This window comes from Dermacentor variabilis, chromosome 1 (assembly GCF_050947875.1).
Source record: "Dermacentor variabilis isolate Ectoservices chromosome 1, ASM5094787v1, whole genome shotgun sequence".
NCBI lineage: Eukaryota > Metazoa > Arthropoda > Arachnida > Ixodida > Ixodidae > Dermacentor > Dermacentor variabilis.
This window is the reverse complement of record NC_134568.1, coordinates 218,425,402-218,444,192: the sequence shown is the minus strand read 5'-3', so window position 1 is coordinate 218,444,192 and position 18,791 is coordinate 218,425,402. Positions and strand designations below refer to the sequence as shown.

General features: G+C 48.0%; 1 protein-coding gene and 1 long non-coding RNA gene across 3 annotated transcripts in view; one reads left to right on the top strand and one right to left on the bottom strand.

Annotated features, from left to right (window-relative positions):
• Positions 1-235: 235 nt before the first annotated feature.
• LOC142557250 (uncharacterized) overlaps positions 236-18,791 on the bottom strand; it is a 35,476-nt gene continuing 16,920 nt past the window's right edge. The window contains exons 2-3 of the long non-coding RNA XR_012822747.1: positions 821-933; positions 236-428 (exon numbers count right to left, since the gene is read on the bottom strand). This is a non-coding gene — a long non-coding RNA (uncharacterized LOC142557250). The remainder of the gene's footprint in view (positions 429-820; positions 934-18,791) is intronic.
• The window catches only part of LOC142557232 (E3 ubiquitin-protein ligase TRIM45), a 30,829-nt gene continuing 16,809 nt past the window's right edge, over positions 4,772-18,791 (top strand). Inside the window, exons 1-4 of one of the 2 annotated variants that reach the window (XM_075668947.1) lie at positions 4,772-5,012; positions 8,291-9,615; positions 10,144-10,273; positions 11,647-11,767. In XM_075668947.1, the coding sequence (XP_075525062.1) occupies positions 4,990-5,012; positions 8,291-9,615; positions 10,144-10,273; positions 11,647-11,767 (1,599 nt within the window). In that variant the 5' untranslated portion in view covers positions 4,772-4,989. Of the gene's footprint in view, positions 5,013-5,033; positions 5,365-8,290; positions 9,616-10,143; positions 10,274-11,646; positions 11,768-18,791 lie in introns of those variants that run through there. The other variant, XM_075668939.1, reaches the window with a different exon arrangement.

Here is an 18,791-nt window from a genome sequence, read left to right as displayed (position 1 = left end):
AAAGTTACCTGGTCTTGGGATAAAAATAAATGGAGAGTTCCGTTTGCGAGTCGGGGTGCACCTTTCTTTTTATAGTTTACTACTGGCTGATACAAGTTCGTCTGCGTCCTATGAGCGGCGCTTGTTCATGCTCGCAGTTCGTAGTGTTCGAAGTAGGGCCCGGGCTTGGGAACACAGCAGACACCTGCCACCCGTAGGAATTCAAACCCCGATGAAACGTGAGAATAACAACCAGTCGGACCAAGTTGAGTTTATTCCAACCGGCTTCCAAAATATAGCGAGGGTTTTCTGTTTGGCAAAGTCACTTGTATTTGTGTAAATGCATGATTTAATAGAAAAAAATGTAACCAATTGTAATGGAATTTAGCTGTGTACATAGTGTCGGAAAGCCAACTAGCGACGCCGTGCGCAGGTCGAACGCTGCAAGGCTGTAATGAAGAAGAAGAAAGAAAACATTTATTGTAGAAATCAGGACTGAAAAGTCAGCGCGTTGAATGAGAAAACAGAATCTTTTGCATGCACCGCTTACCTAAAGCATGCCATGAAAACGATATGCCGCCTCGCGGCATAACATGTGTCATGATCAACTTCAGACCTTGCAGCAGACAAAAGCTTCATTAGCGGGAATATTGCTGCTGCTTAAAGCATTAGTAATCCTAATGATGGGGCAGAAACTACAAAGAACAAAAACAAATGAAGCTTTAGCGTACATCGCTCTATGTAATTTATTAAAGCCCCTGGATAAACAAAGTACACTCCGCGATTTGAAACGCCAACAAGTTATTTAAAAAAAGTACAGTGAAAGTAATTCTGTACTCGCCGGGAAGAAAATGTCGCCGCGAATGAAGTGTTTCGAACAAACCGGTATAGCATCAGTCACCATTTCCAAATGCGGAAGCTTATTATCCAAGTTCCGATGCGCGTCGTCTGCTCCTGTAGGGAAGAAAATAAATCATACATTGCTGTCTTTCCACCTCAGTGCACTCGAAAATTCGGAATGGCAAGTGAGGACTGCAGTCTTTAACGTGAGATTGCATTCACAGACAAAGGAGAAAATGAGTTTTATTGCGCAATTCCTGGTCCGTATACTCTTGCTCACGGGTGTACGTATGACAACGTTATTCGTAACAGCGTGACGTGTTGTAGCGTAAAATACTTTAATGCTGGCACGGAATTTCTTGTTAGCTTTTTATCTCTGACGCGGTCGCAGTGATCGACGTGGCAGATAACTTCCGAGGGAGCAGTATAGGCGCAGAACGAATGGAATGAGGTAGTGACATGACTAACTTTTAAAGCGAAAGACTAACCTCGCCGAGCCGAGTTCATTTGACCGCAGCTGCGAAGTAGTCTTGGTATCGCATCACGTGACTCGCCGCGCCGAGCTGGCCGAGCTCCGGTGCCGCCGGCTTGGCGCATGCGCTCTCCGCAGCTGGGTCGCCGCCTGACCACGTGACTAGCCGCGCGCCTGGCTAAGATGAGCCCCGCGCTCGCCTATCAGTGCGAGCATATAGAATGAAATTGTGCGAGCTTGGCCATGGATGAGAGCGGGGCAGGGCCGTCTTCTCTGAGCGTTGCGCGGTAGAGGGAGGCTATGAGCCGTCGTCGCCAAGCGGCATCTGACCACCCCGCGGATATTGCCCGGCGAGCTGCTTCATTGGAGAAGGTCCGGAATGCAAACGGCGTCGCACCGTCGAGATCAATGTAGCGACCGCGTTCGCGCCCTGTCCGTTTGTGCTTCGACGCTGCGCATGTTCGCGGCGTCTCTTTGCATGTCTAGCACTTGTGCTTTTACTGTGGCACAACGGGTGTCGCACCGTCGAACGATGCGTGTCTACCCAAGCCTAATCACAGTCATGTCGAGCCACCGACATAGGCACAGCCGTCATACCTGGCTTAACGATCATTGTATACCTAAGCATAATAATTACAGCTAAATCAAAGCTTAACCAAGTGAAACCAGGACTTAACCGTGCTAAACGAAACTTTCGCTTTGCATATACAGGGTTAGCTGAGCTAAACCGTAGCCAAAATTTTTTCCAATTACCTTGAGTTGAAGACGAGAGCCAACTTCCATTCCATACGAATGACCGCAGGTTGCCATTCCATTCTTTCAATTCCGACAAGGTGTAGGTGTGAAGCACGGTAGTTATAAAGAAAACGCATACTGTAATGGTACCATAATGATCTGACTGCAGGTTGGTATTATTAACATATAAAGAGTGCGCATATGGACAATTCATGTTATGCTACAACCTGAAAATCAGCAATAGGCCGGTAATTTCGTTCGTTGTTGCAAATCCAAACGGCTCTAAACAAGGGCACAATCGCAAGATTGGGCAAGGAAGTGCTAAGACAGACACTCCGCTTAGGAAAGACAAGGTCACAACGTATTTTTGGGCTGGTTGGTTCATATTCACAGTAAAACAGCGCCAGAACTCAAGAGAAGAACAAGTACAGAGGGCGCACTAACAACTGAAGGTTTATTCACTGGATGCGCAGAATAAGTACTGGCTGAACGTGAATAAACGTAAGATAGGAAAATACGAGACATGAAAGAGCATCGCATGGTCAAGTCGATAGAGTTTCATGCAATAGTTACTAGAGGGAACTCTGGCGCTAGTGTCTACAGGAGCTGCAGCGGTTGACCCAGCATGGGAATGATGATATAAGGTTTTCTGAGTACTTGATGGCTCGTTATTGATTTATAGAGAATGAAGCCCCAAAGCATGTCAGAGATGCGGTAGTGGAGGAATCCGGATTTGTTTTGTCCGTCTTTTCTTTGTTATGGTGCTCCGAAAGCAAAGTAAACCAGCGTTTCTGCATTCGCTATTTATTAAAACGCGGCCAGGAATTGAACCCACGACCGTACGCTTATCAGCTGAATGCCATGCATATCCAATGAGTAACAGCGGCAAATATGTTTATTAGACACGCTATGTCATAATTCTTTAATCTGTAACACTGGCACACGGCTTCCTTATTGGCCTGCAAGAAAGGAGGAGTACAGTTGCCTGACTAACACGGCTACCAACAAGTATAGAGTCACTGTGAACAGCCAGGGCTCACAGTAGAACCTTAACCACGATAAAAACGAAACCGCATTTATGTTTACACACACAAACACACACACACACACACACACACACACACACACACACACACACACACACACACACACACACACACACACACACACACACACACACACACACACACACACACACACACACACACACACACACACACACACACACACACACACACACACACACGCACGCACGCACGCACGCACGCACCAAAAGAAGAATGTGCAAACGAGCTGTCAGGCATCATAAAAAGGAAATCAGGTGTACTTTTAGTTATCCAGTAGGGAAGAAAAATGCTAAAGTCGGGACATTTGGCAGTACCGACTGGATCAAACACGGGACATTTACTCAAAAGTCGGGACTGTCCCACTAAATTCGGTGCGTTTGGAGACCCTAAGAAGAAGCAAAGAAGCTAGGTCCACAAGCTACACTTCGCCCCTAATCCACAGTACGCGATAGCATAATCAGCATCGGTCCACCCAAGTCTTTGATTGTACTGAATTTATAGGATCAGTTTGCGTTAGAAAACCACATTAGAGCCCTTTCGCGAAAGCGTGTCGTGCCGAATCACCGGTTTCATTACCCAGCACCCAGAATCCGCCCAATTTTGATTACAGAAAACAGGGTGAACCCTGTTGCAGGCAAGGAAAGCTTTGCGTTTCAGAGTTCTCACGCTGTTCGTGAGAGCAGACGCTGGCCATTCGCGATGTTGGAGATAATATTAACGAAGACGGCCGGCCATCGGAAAACAAAATTTGCGAAAGAAAAGCTTCGTGAATTCGGCCCCAGTTTTATCAAGTTTGTTGCCTCTGTTTGCAAAAGGCTGAGCATGAAGCATTGTAAAGTTCTTCGAACTGATTTTTTTCTTTAAACACCATCAAGGAAAGTTCTACTATCTCCGCACAGCCTTCAATTCTTGGGGGTACAAACCACATACTGCACGCTAACTACAACGCATTCGGGAAACCATATAATAAAAAAAAGAATAAAGGCGTTAGGCTTCTTTGGTTGCTTCGCAAATAACACGAAGTGATTAGACAGAAGTGCTACACGGCTCCTGTTGTTGCGAAAAGCTCACGTTCTCAAAACTTAGTCTCCTTTTCAAAGTAAAAATACATTCTGGCCTCCTCCGATTGATTTGAAATGCGCATGCTGTCTTTGAATGTGTGCTAACTGGAGGGTGCCTGGCAATGCAGCAAATGCACAAGAAAAGGTACGTCTGGTTGAAAGTTCACTTCAATCCAAACATGATCTCGCCAACTCGCTTCATTTGTCCATTCATTGTTGCCTTTCTCGATTCTTCTGTGCCCGATCCCCGCTCACGCACGTCTTCCACGGGACCGCTGCGGTTGTAACCTGAAGGGCATACACATCACGACGAATTTAGATTTGGAAAGCAATGAAGAAAGGCGCCCAAGTCGTTCGCCGTCGGATTGGCTTTTCCTCTGAGATGTTTGCTTGCTCGTTAGATGGCGAGCTTCCGAGACGGAACACGAAAGAGGTCAGGACAGGAGAAATCAAAACAGAGCAGCGCTTTTCCTGCACACCATGCGTTTTTTGTTCCTTTTTTCCTCCGACTCGTGGCGCGTTTACTTTTAGAACGTTGACGTAGCGTGCCCGGGCGGCCTTTGCGCCGGGAGGGGAACACCCTACCTCGACCGAGAGGGCGGCCTGTGCGCCCTGCGTTTCCAATGCCACAGAGAAAGGCCACTGCATGCGCGAGATTTCGTCAACTGGCGCTCAGTCCCGAGGCTGGCGTGGCGCCGCTACCGCCGGTGGGCGCTCGCTGCCAGCTATAGGAGTGCGCGGCTTCCCGCATCGCCGTCAGCGGAGACTCGAGGGCACGCAGCGCGCCGCGGCCGACTGGTGTGACTGTCCGCGAGGCTGAAGGAGCCGGGACGCCATGTCACGGCCTGCGAACAACGAGTAAGGAGGCACTTCAGTGACCGACCTCACCTCGGAATTCCCTTGCAGTCTCCACGCTTGCTCTTGCGGGAAACAGCGGTAACGGTAGAATGACGACCTTCGAGCGCGAATGATCGGGGGTATCGCGGCGCCTGTTAAGGAAAATCACTGATTTTCCACTGTCCCACCCGTAACGCCTTTGCCAGTTGCGCTGTACGTAAATGCACGACCTGTGGACGCTGCATGTTTGCATGAACGTGAAATGTAAAAGCGTAGGGTACCAGGTTCCCCGAGGTGCAACGCGCTTGAGGCTCAGCCCATTGCACTTCCAGAGGACTGCCATTTCCAGCCAACGACTCGAGATGTCGCCAAGGTATTTCCTAAGAAATTTCTAAGCTGCAGGTGCGAATGCGCGGAGAAGCATTTTTCTTTCTTTTTTCTTTCTTTCTTTGGCGAAGCGGAGTCATTCCGGGAAGTTGCATGTTTCTCTCCTGGATTGATCACAGAAGAGTCGCGTGAGCAACCTCTCACCCCCCCCCCCCTTTCTTTCCATGCTCTCACTAAATGTTTCAAAACGTGTCTGGGTGAGTGCGCGTCAGAGAAATGGAAATAGAGAGAGAGAGAGAGAGAGAGAGAGAGAGAGAGAGAGAGAGAGAGAGAGAGAGAGAAAGCATCTAGAAGAAAAGAAAGGTACGGAGGTCAATATTACGAGCGTACGGTTTGCTACCATACACAGAGGGTAAGAAAAAGGGGGGAGGAGAAAGAGGAAAAGGGCCACAGAGTGAACACTGTGTGCATGACGGAAGATGAACGGGAGGTATATATAAACGGTCACTCAGGCCATTGGACTTCGAAGCTGCACTAGTGCACGAACAGCTTTCTGTATCAACGACCATGCGCAAATTTATTCTTATTAAGCCAAGTTCATAGCTTTCACCGTGGTTCTATGGTAAGTACAGTCGATGCGCTCTATCAGAGAAATATGCTATGCTGTAGGCTGCATGTTTAAACGTAACAGCGTGAGCAGGCCTGACTCTTCATCTTCGCGTTCTCGTCGGCCCGCAAAGCTATGAAGGCACTTTCGTCTCTCTTGAGAGCGACTCGCCTATGTGAACGCCTTTGACTCGCTCAGGCCCTCCGCGCGCGTGCGCGAGCTCACCGCGGCTTTTCTCCTCCTCCCCTCCCTATCTCTATCTTATCTTTCTATTCCCTCTTTCCTCTCCCCCAGAGTAGGGTAGCCAACCAGATGCATTTCTGGTTAACATCCCTGCCTACTCTCTTTATTTCCTCCTCCTCCATTTTCGCGTTCTGTTGCGGAGCACGTGCGTTGTTACGGGGAAAAAATCGCGCCTACGTTTTTCTCTAAGTACATTACTTTGTTCCGGCATTTGCCAAGCGGTCGTATCTTATGCGTGCAAGCAGTGTAACTTATTTGTGACTGTTACCGCTGTGCTTTGCGGCTCTGAAGCATGTCCCATGTGGTTTTAACTTTGTTTTAGTGACCAACAGCTTAACCAAAGTCGCTGTCGGTGCAAGATTTTCTTTTGTGTGTATTATGCCGTCCATGCGTCTGTGTTTGTATTTTTGCAGCTTAGATTTTTTTTGTGAAATGAAATAACATTCCAAGAATATACAGCTTGTCAACTGACCTCTCGAATCCTCATTAGACGTCATCGCGCGGCACTTGCGTCCCCCCCCCCCCTGCCCGCCCCCTGCAATATTATAGTGTCTGTTACACCTAAAGAACGTTTCACTAGTAAAATATATATGTACTGGGCGGCCGGAAAGTCAGTGCACAGTTACAGAATTACATCTTAATTTTCATTCTTGTTATCTTGAACAACAGGGGTGAGGAATTTTTATGGTGTACTAAAATAAAACATAACTCTAAGCATTGCCCGAATGTTTGCGCAAACGTTTAGGTATAGCATTTGGCATCTGCGGATTTTCCCAGAGAATTCAGTGCAAAGTCAGTGAATATATCTCGGATTTGTGCTTGCAGTATGTCTACGATCTGTTCGCTCGATTAGCTTGTCCGTCGTTCACACAGCCCCACACAAGGAGCAGTGGTGTCAAATCAGGGACGAGAGATAGCACCTGTAGGCCACCTGAACGCGTTAGACCGCGGAATGCCGTCGCGTAATTTCATAACAGAATGTGCCTAAAATGGCGCTGTTGTGCTGCTACTTGCTGCAAGACATTAAAATTTCCTGTTACACCCGTCCGCAGTAAGATTTGTTTTACTCAGACAAGTACATAATCCTAGAAGCTATAGGAAAATTAAAATAAACAGATTTTCTGGGCTCCCTGCATTTGTACACTTTCGTTTTTAGCGAATTTTTTATTGAGAACCTGGCCGCAGCTTTGGAGTGTGCGTGGCCTATTGAATGTTGTGCAGGGCCATCTCGCTTAAATTCATTTCCAATGATTTCTCACCTTCGGCATGATATAGGTTGAGATATACGCCTACATAAAAAATTACAGGGTCTCTTAAGATCTCTCTTAAGAGGTGAATGGCGAAAGCCTACTCTTTCTCCTCTTATCATTGGCCTCTTTCTCTTTGCCTCTTTTCTTTCTCTTCTTTCCTTTAGTCATTACCGCTCACTACTAAGCATCTTTAGGCATTTGTAATCAGCTGTGGTCATTAGAAGCTGTCGTTAGACATGTTGGTCATATCCTAGTCATCGGTAGCCATTACAAGCCATTTCAGTCATTATTAGTCATTACTGGTCCTTACTAATCATTTTAGTCATCTTTAATCAATTGTAGTCGTTACAAGTTGTGGTTAGACATATTGGTCATTTCATAGTCATTACTAGTCATTTCTAATCAATTGTGGTCATTACAAGCCGTCGTTAGACATATTGGTCATTTCGGAGTCATTAGTAGTCATTACAAGTCATTAGTAGTCATTATTAGTGGTTACTAATAATTATTTACCTCTACCAATCTCTATTACAACGTTATCATTCACTAACTGTCGCTATCAATTATTTTTCATTCTTTAATCTGTCTTTAATCTGCCTTCATATGGCGTGATCACGCTTGGGCGGTCCCTCCGGCGGTCAGGTCTGCTGACACAAACTTCACCATGAGCCTAGAAAGTGGAGCTGTCGAGCCCTTCTTTGCTGGCCTATTGTAAGCTATGACGTCATCTGCTGCGTATTTGTAAAGTTTAGCGCGAACAGCTGGTGCTATATTGTGCGGTAATAATGCTTGCCTTGAACTTGCTTTGTAAGTGTACCGAAAACAGCCAGTACTCTGATACATGCACAATACGTTTGTTTTGGTTTGCAAAGGTTCAAGTACAAGGCCCGCGATCGACAAAATCCTTTGAGTCTGCAGTGCCCGGCATGCCTGGAGAAGCTTCAGGACCCACGGATACTGCCTTGTTTGCACACTTTGTGCAGACGTTGCATAGAACGGCTTGGTAGATATCACAGGCGTTTTTTATCCTCGAGAGTAAGCACTCCGAAAGGTGTCCCGACCCGAGCTTCTTGCACCCGCGGCACACCTTCGAACGAACTCTCAGCTACCCCAAGCTGCAAGATGCATGACTCCGCATACCGCCAGCGTGACGGCTCTGTCGAAGAAAAGGCGGACGGTGTAATTGTTTGTCCTACATGCCAGAATGAATGCACCGTGACGGCGACAGGAAACGAGTTCCCTGCAAATTTTCTAGTCAGACGGTTCCTGCGCTCTGCTCCTGACCTACTTGGCAGCTGGCAGCCCGGCTCGCTAAAACAATCCGCGTCTCAAACCAAGCGTTCCTCACTGTGCGACCTGTGTGCCAAGAGCAGAGCTGCCGTGAACAGGTGCGTCGGGTGCTTGCTGTCGTGCTGCACTAGGCTGCGCCGGCATCATACCAGCGAGAATCTACGCGGTCGATCAGCCGCACGCAAGACGCACGAGGCGGACGAGCAGACCATGCAGTCAACAGCTTCACCGGGACCTCGAGCCTGTTCAAAACACCCGGCATACCAGGTAGACACTTTCTGTCTGTCATGCCGCAAGGCCATCTGCTCATCGTGCTTACTGAACGACCACCGTAATCACGTCAGCAGCGACTTAAGTGCTGCCAAAGAAAAGGAACTCATGAGGACAGGTCAGCTTCTTACCAGGCTGCACTCGAAGATGTCTACTCTTGAAGATTCGGCAAACGGAACCCTGAAGAAGAGCCAGGCTCTTTCTCGCAACGCTAGCGATGTGACACGCGAGGTGAACAGCTTCTACGACGGATATGTATGCGCTCTGGAAGCTCGCAGGCGCGAGCTGTTAGACGAAATTGCCCGCTTCCAGAAAGAAAACCAACAGACGCTGCTCGATCGTAGCAGCACCCTGGAGGCAGCGCTCGTGCGGGCTAAGAGCGTGCATGAGTTCGGTAAAACGCTGCTCCACTTCGGGCCTGAGATGCCAGAGGTCGTGCTGCCACTTGTAGAAGTGCTTGACAAAGCTGCTCGGCCCATCGTCGTGATGGACGACAAAGAAGACATTTCAATGTATCAGCCGCTCTCCCTCAGATTCAGAAAGGACAGAGAGGACCACAGGGAAGGATACCTCGTGTACGGTGCGGTGTCCCGCCAAGCCGACCCGTCGACGGTTTCAGCGGTGCTGTCTTTTGAAGGCGAGTCATTTCTTCGATCATACTTTCACAGCGACTACAGTCCCCGTGCCTTACAGCTTGGCCTGCGCGTCGTGCATCTTGATTTACGCTTAGTCCCTTGTGCAAGTTTTTTTTATTTTGTCAGTAATTGCTATTCAACGTTCGAGGCTGCAGCGGATTGTCAATGTGGTCATTACGCCAAGCCAGAAACTGCCTCTTATCTACACATGCATGTAAATTAGGCATACTATTTACCTTAATTAAACGTAGTTTTAAGTTTATCGAGAAGCGAATGAGCAATGCGTTCCATTTTTCCGGCCAATGGATTAGTCAATCAATGCTAGTAAGAGCAGAGTTTTTTAAAATGGTATTTCCAGATGCTCGCATGCTTACTGTCGAGAGCAAAACGCGTAGCAAGGGCGCTTATCATTGCGCTAGAACTGTGGGAAGTTCGAACATAAGTCACAATTGACTAATTTACTACATCTTGGTATAATGAAATTGTTTCCTTGACATTCATGCTTTACGCTATCATTATTTTTAACACAGATCCTGCAGACAGTCAACAGCTTGGTTCTTTAAAAGCCGTGCGCTTGAAGTTCCAGGACCCCTCTGGACACCCGATTGACGTGGAACCAGAACAAGTTCGGGCAATGCTCATTTCATCCAAATCCGCAAGGTTTGTTGTTCTTAGGTTCCTCTCGGCTCCGACAGGCTAAACTGGAGAGTCCAAAGTTTCCCTTTTTATCTAGGAGAGTGCCGAAGGAAAGCCTGTCTGCTAGACAAAGCTATAATAAGGCTTTTCAATGAGTCAATATAGGGATGCTTCTATGGCAAGCCTACATAGCCTGTGGTGTGTACGGAACGGGGCGAAGTTGTTCTCGAGTGCTGCGAATGTTTTATTTTTTGTTGTTCGCCATACAAATATCAGGGCCCACAGTAGAAGAAAGATAGTTCAGCACAATGCGTTGGCGGGCTAGTTGGTGCGAATCCATGAATACTTTGTTTAGCGCAAAAAGACAGACACAAGAAAGACGACAGGACAAGGCGCTACCAGAACAGCAGGATCAGGAGATGACACAGACACACAAATATCAGGGCCCACAGTAGAAGAAAGATAGTTCAGCACAATGCGTTGGTGGGCTAGTTGGTACCAACTAGCCAACTGATACCAAATGATACCAACTAGCCCGCCAACGCATTGTGCTGAACTATCTTTCTTCTACTGTGGGCCCTGATATTTGTGTGTCTGTGTCATCTCCTGATCCTGCTGTTCTGGTAGCGCCTTGTCCTGTAGTCTTTTTTGTGTCTGTCTTTTTGCGCTAAACAAAGTATTCATGGATTCGCACCAACTAGCCCGCCAACGCATTGTGCTGAACTATCTTTGTTTGCCATTTCCATTTTTAAAGAAAAGGCTTTTCTTAGTGAGTTATTGACCCCCCCCCCCCTTTTCTTTTTATGTATCGGGCATGTGTATTTCTATCCTCTTTCGTGGGTCGATTCCGGAGATAGTGCAGTCTAAATATGTGGGCTGATCCCGAAGGTAGTGAAGTCTAAAGCCGTTCCCGTGGGCATGTGCTGTCTAAAAATGTGGCCTGATCCCGAAGATAGCACGGTAAAAAAATTTAAGCAGACCGAGGCTCCTCCTAAATCTGCTCACGCGACGGGTGACGCGATAGAGTGCCGCTCGCATTGACTCCGCACCCTTCTCCCCCCCCCCCCCCCCCTCACTCAGGAGGATATTGTCTTTGATCGACTTAAGTAGAGATTGAATCGCCTTCCAACGTATCTGAACAACGAGGTTAAAATAAATTTGTATTTTCTCGCAGTCTGAGCCCCCCAAAATAAAAAAAAAATAAAAAAGAAGTTCGAAGGACTGATTGACATGACTGCGCAGTGATGGTAGCCTTGTGTGCACTCCCTTACTTTGCGTGCTGCATCGATCCAGAGACTTCTTACGTTCTTTCTTGTGTTCTCCAAGTTTTTACGGACTGATGTGCACAGAGTGCAGACGGATTAACTTTATGTTTTATGTTTTTCTTTAATTTACAGGAAAACTGCAGCAGTAGTCACACGTGCCGAAGACGATCCTTTACAACTGAGGCTGAAGTTCGATACGAGGAACGCCGGCACACACGCACTCGCAGTCACGCTAGACGACCAGCCCCTCCTGGTATATACCTTGCCCTTTGCTCTCTCTTCGCATACTTCTATAGCTTCGTATGGGGTGAAATGGCCGAACTTTTTTACAGCATTCCCGCGGCCGACAGCAAGCTCATTTATTTGTAATTCACTTCAGTGAGCTTTGACGAACGGGATCAATTTCTTGAGGTTCCTTAAAGTTCGTTCACTGCTCTAGCTGCGCAAATCGGCGTCGAAAATTCGGCAAGATGACTAGTGTTCGACGAAGATAAGCTCGCACGTCGGGACGATGACGCCAGGCTCAAACTCGTTCTCACCTGTTCTATAGTTTTCCCAAGTCTCCATATTCCAAATACTTTTAGATCTATGTTGACCACGATAATCTTGAAACATGTTGAGTGATTGGGGTGGTACTAAACCAGGTCGTTATTTCCGTACATTATACAGACTCTAGCACATCTTTAACCCGCCGTGATCGCTCATTGGCTATGCTGTTAGGCTGCTGAGCACGAGGTCGCGGGATCGAATCCCAGCCACGGCGGCATTTCGATGGGGACGAAATGCGAAAACAACCGTGTACTTAGATTTAGGTGCGCGTTAAAGAACCCCAGGTGGTCGAAATTTCCGGAGTCCCCCACTACGGCACGCCTCATAATCAGAAAGTGGGTTTGGCACGTAAAAACCCATAATTTTTTTATCACACTTCTCTAGAGCACGGCACTTGTGCGCTCAGAAATACGTTTGCGCCGTCTACTGTAGGTCACTAATTGGAAACAGCGGGAGCATGGGTCGCTAAATAGGTTGGCCAGCGCTGCTCGGATTTCCCGCTCTGCAACTGGCTCTTATGGCCCCATTTGACTACTGCTTCTCACTACTGCGAGCTTCAGCAGTCATGCTCTATCGGCCGTCTTCATTGCACAGAGGACAGCGTCACTATACGTGGTATAGTAGTGCGCTGCCAGCCAGGCCTCGTTAACTCAAAATCAAGTTGTCTCGACATGTCGACCCCGGTAGGTGGAGGCAAACGCTCTACCGAAGTGTAATGAAGTGGTACACTGGTGCACAAATAATCCCCCACCCCTCTCGCCCTCAAAAGAAAGAAAAGACACCTTGTGATTATTTTGGTGGAACTATTACTTCGACGAAGAAACAGGCTTTGTGACTTGCAAACATGCCGTAAGAATGTATTGAAATACTTGAAGCATACGACTATAAACAGTAGTCAAGAATATTAGAACTCCCATGTGATGACGGTAAAAGCGAGCTTATCGTTTCCGCTTTATATATATATTCTCCTGCAACAAAGCAGACCATGGATCAACGATAGCAGCAGCATGGATGTCGAACATTGCATCCTTCTGCTATTGACGCAATTGTTAGTTTTGCAATAGACGCCGTGTAACTATTGAGCAAAGGAGGAAGGATTTTCGAGGCGTACTAAATTCACAGTGCCAACATGTGGGCTGCAAAGGAATACCCTCTCAGAGAGACGCAGAAGCAGCTGCGGGGTACAGTCGCAGTGACTGGCGCTATGGTGAGCGCTATTAAGTCTTTGTAATGGCCGACTCTGGCTGCTATTGATACATGTGTGATCACATCTCCAGTGAGAGCGTTTTGTTAGCACGACCCATGTCCGTGATGTGAAAGCTGAATGTACTTCATCTCTTTATAAGAAGCCATGGTGAGTTAGACAAGGGCTTGAAAAAGGATAACCCCGCTTTTTTTCTCTTGCGAGCTCACCGCTGATCAATATTTCGTAGGTGTGAAAAAGTCCGAAATGCTCATTACAATGGGAGGTCAGTCCTGCATTTCGTTAGGAAAGCGAATTTTCGGAGGTCTTTCAACGTATACAGTTAAATTTCTCACTAGCATGCCATCAACTTTCAGTAAACTTTTAATATTCTACTGGGCTGTGATGTTCATTATTCGTCTCCATAGACGCTTCGCTGGAGAAAGAGAGAGAGAAAGATGAAAGGCAGGCAAGTTAACCAGATGCGAGTTTCCGGTTGGGTATACCCTGCAGTGGGGTGGATGAAATAAGAATTGTGAAGAAAGAAAAGAGCGAGAAATAACAAGAAGATAAAAAAAATTAACAGGAAGAACATTCCAATTAGAGGCGTTCGAACAGGCCAGTTAATCTCATGAAGCACAGTAGCGCTTGTACTGCCTTCTGATGCGATCTTGAGTCCCTTCGACGTTGTGACATTCTTTCATCCGAAAGTGATTGTCTCGGCACATCATACTGTCGGCACTGGCGCAGGACATGACGGATTGTTTCCTCTTCGCCCCAATGGCCACAGGCTGCGGTGTCAGTCATCTCTATGCGGAGCGCGTTGGCATTGGTACATGCGACGCCCAACCATAGCCTACACAAGTGTCGCGTCTCTTCGGGGAAGTCTTGGTGGAAGTCGGATGCTTAAGGATGGATCCAGGGTGTATAATCTGACATGAACGAAATGTGGTTCATTCCACTCTAATGTGGTATATTGGCGTGCAAGTATGCGGAACATTCTTGCAGCATCTGTCCTAAATAGCGGAATTGATAGGCAGCGGTCATCTAGGGCTAAACTAGCAGCTTGATCGGCACGTTTATTACCGATAATACCACAGTGGCTCGGTAGCCACTGAAAAATGACTTCGTGTCCTTTTTCAGTCAGATTGTGCATGGCTTCTGTAATTTCGAACAGCTGCTGCTCATGCGGACCGCGCCATAAGGCTGATGAACCCGGCAGGGCCGTCTTCGAGTCGCAGAAAGTAGACCATTTGTGTTTTGGTTCGTCATCAGTAAAGCGTAGTTCGACTCGAAGCGCTGCAAGTTCTACAGCCGTCGACGTTGTCAAGTGAGATGTTTTCAAGTAGATAGTGGTGGCTTTTGCTGGAATGACGAGAGCTGCAGTAGAGCTCTTCGGCAGGACGGAGCCGTCACAGTGCATATGTGTGTGTAATTCCGATATTTCTCATATAATAGGACAAAGGTAAACTGTTTAAGGGCTGACGATGGCATATCTGCTTTTTGCCGGACTCCAAGTATTGCGAGGCTTTGCGAGGATTTGGCTGAGTGAGAAACCAAGGAGCTCGCAGTCGAAGGTCTCGCGGCAAGTATGAAGCAATATCGCATAGCCTCACGATGTGTGCGGATACCGTTCGGCAGAACGAGGCACGTTGTCCCTCCTCAGGTAGAGAGGCTAGATGGTGGCAAGGAGTGCGGGCAAGGTGCTTTACGTGCACTCTTAGTGCTTCAGCTGTGATGTGGGTCTTCATGAGGTGGTCTCTGGTGATTGCAATAGTTGCCGCCGTTGAGGCACTTCGAGGAAGATTTAGACGAATCCTGAACGCCTCAGGCTGAAAGCTTTGAATAGTACGTAGGCTTGTTTTACTTGCGTTAGTCAATGCTGGCGAGCTGTAGCGCAAGAAGCGGTACAGCTTATATATATATATATATATATATATCTATATATATATATATATATATATATATATATACATACATACATACATAAGAGCAGAAAGGGCGTTAACCAAGGGGCCTGATTTTTATTATTCATATCATAAGAAGCCAACAAACACTGACACCAAGGACAACATAGGGGAAATTACTTGTGCTTAATAAATGAAATAAAGAAATGATAAATTAATGGAAATGAAAGGGGATGAAAAAACAACTTGCCGCAGGTGGGGAACGATCCCACAACCTTCGAATTTCGCGTGCGATGTTCTACTAAGTGAGCCCCTCATTGAGAATTGAGGAAAAAATCTATAAGAGTTGGCATTACCGGGCTTTCGGTATCATTTGCTTATTGATTAATACAGTGTAGTGTGTTAAGGGCTTACGCGTAAACGCCACAAGTGCACATTTCCCAGATGAAATTTTCAGGCCTTGAATGCGGAGGTAAAGTGCAGTCTGAGTGGCGGCTTTTTGGAGCCTCGCGCGCACGCGTAGGCGTGTTACTCTAGACGCGCAAACGAATATGTCATCCACGTACATTGATAATTTAACTGCATAGAGGGTGATCAAGCAGGCCAATCAGCGTGAACTTAAACAACGTAGGGCTTTGTACACCGTTCTCGGGGGCACCACGGTAGTTGTAAATAAGTGTGGCCGTTCTCAGTGTTCTCAAAGAAAGATCGCATCGAGAGATACCTGCTTATCCATCGAATCATCCGACCACCGAGGACGACCTCTTCGAGAGTGGCGAGGACAGCTTCACGTGTAATGTCGTACGCCCCTTTGATGTCGAGGAACAAAGACGAACACAGGTAACCAGGTCGACCACATTATCAATCGATGAGCGGCCACTATTTGGATCGGACTGCTGGTACGATCTGTTGGGAACTCGGCGCTGACGCCCGTGGTTGTACCTGGGTCGCAAGCCCCAAGGGTAGCGTTGGCCTGGCGGCCTGGGGTACAACTGCAAGCATCCGAAGGTCCCGGCAAAGCATGAGTCGACAGGTAACAACGAAACAACTTGTTTATTTTAACATCGCAAAGAGTTGGCGGTCAGGTTTGACCGAAGTAGAGAGACGGGAGAGCACTTCACTCAACGGAAGAAATCGGAGCCCTCTTCTGGCGTCCGGGGGCAGCTGTTTTTATACTCTCGCAGTTGAGGGCAAGAAGGAACCCCTCAAAAGACGAGCACGTGAATGTACAATGGGCTAATGGTGACGCACACTGTCGTAGCGATGCCGTAGCACCATGTCGTGGCGCTGCGCACGATCTCGTAGCACCTGGTCGTGGCGCTGCGCAGCACACTGTCGTGGCGCTGCGCAGCATACTGTCGTGGCGCTGCGCAGCACACTGTCGTGGCGCTGCCGGTCGGACACAATGACTGTAACGAGAAGATGGTCCCTGCTTTGGCATCGCCTGTTTCGGGCACAATGACTGGAACGAGATCCCTGCTTTGGCATCGCCTGTTTCGGGCCCAATAACTGGAAGGAGATCCCTGCTTTGGCATCGCCTGTTTCGGGCCCAATAACTGGAAGGAGATCCCTGCTTTGGCCTCGCCTGTTTCGGGCACAATGACTGGAACGAAATCCCTAGGCGGTCGCATCGCCGCAGACGCGCCTGGAAACACCTGGCGATGAGTGTTGCGGTGACGACGATCGGGCCAAAATGTCCGCCGCCCCGCCGCCGTCGCGCCGGCAAAACCACGTGTCGCAGGCGAAACGCAACAGACCGCCCCGCCGGGGAAAGGAGATCCCGATGGACAGGGGACTGCATCCGCTGTCCGGAGGGATGTCGCTCGATGATGCTCATAACCGAAGTCGGGCGTCCCTTGACGTTTCTTGAGCGCAGCGCACAGAGAAGGCCTCGTTCTCTCGTTCAGGTTCGCACGGGACACTGCAAAGTGACTTCGGGAGAGTTCACATTTTTGTTCTCGTTCCCGGCAAGCGTTAGAACTACGCTGAAAACTCAACCGCTCAGTCAGCAAGCACGGCACAACCCTCACTAAGCCCTGCCAGGCTCTTTCCCCTTTTTATACCACTGCCTAGTTCCTTACAGTAGTCTAGCATCACTCAGAACGCGTCCACAAATTGAAAAATTGCACTAGAAAGCATATCATCACTTTGAAACACTAAACAAAAGCAATATGTTAAAAAAAATCCTGCCTCAGGAAGAAAAAAAACATCAGTAACAAACAATTTTGAGGCTGATTCCTACGTTAGGGGCTTCGACTTAAGCCATCGGCGTTACCGTTGAGACTCCCCTTTTTGTAACGCACCTCAAAGGAATATTGTTGTAAAGCGAGGCTCCAGCGCAGGAGGCGGCCATTTTTGGGAGAGATGGTCTGCAGCCATTGGAGAGGGCAGTGATCTGTCTCAATGATAAACCTCGAGCCGGCTAGATAGCATGACAATTTCTGAACGGCCCACACGAGACATGCACACTCTTTCTCGGTGGCGCTATACGCCTGCTCACGACTGGTCAGCTTACGACTAGCATACAGGACGGGGTGTTCTACTTCTCCATTTTCCCGTTGGCACAGTACAACGCCCATGCCTCGCTCACTAGCATCGCACTGAACAATGAACCCTTTTGTATAGTCTGGCGATCGTAGCACAGGCTGGCTTGTTAGGGCACTCTTTAGGGCGCTAAAAGCTCTTTCCTTTGTCTCGTCCCAGACGACTGTTTGAGGCTCTGTCTTTCTTAGAGCATCCGTCAGGGGAGCCGCGATATCAGAGTACCTAGGGATGTACCTCTGATAGTAGCCGGCGCCACCTAAGAACGACCGAATATCGGTCTTTGTGCGCGGTTGCGGAAAGTCTCGCACAGCGGCCACTTTTATTTCAGAGGGGCGGCGACGACCCTGACCAATCACGTGACCGAGGTAGACAACCTCGGCCTGTGCTAACTGGCACTTAGGAGCCTTTACTGTCAAGCCTGCTTCGCGCAGGCGGGTTAGCACTGCCCGCAAGTGTGTCATATGCTCAGACCAGGATGCGGAGAATATCGCTACGTCGTCTAGATACGGTAAAGCGAATTCTTGCTGTCCCCGCAACACTTTATCCATGAGACTTGAAAAACAGTATGGCGCGTTCTTCAAACCAAAACTCAACACTTTAGGACGGAATGTTCCCATTGGTGAAATGAACGCCGCATACCTACTAGCTTCTTCTGTAAGTGGAACCTGCCAATAACCCCTGACAAGATCTAGGGTGGAAATAAACTGAGCGCTACTAACTTTCTCAAGGCGCTCCTCGATGTTAGGGATCGGATAAATTTGATCCTTAGTGATGGAATTAAGCCTGCGGTAGTCGACGCAAGGACGAGGTTCCTTGCCCGGTACCTCAACTAAAATCAAAGGGGAGGTATAATCACTCTCACCTGCCTCAATAACACCGAGCTGTAGCATTTTCTTTACCTCAGCCTCCATAATATCGCTCTGGCGGGGTGACACCCGATACGCCTTGGATCGTACTGGCTCTGTGGAGGTAAGTTCTATATCATGAGTAAGTACAGAAGTCCTACCAGGCCTCTCAGAGAACAGACCTTGAAACTCTTGTAATAGCTGGTGTAGTTCGGTTTTCTGCTCAGGCGACAGCGGTGCTTTACTGAT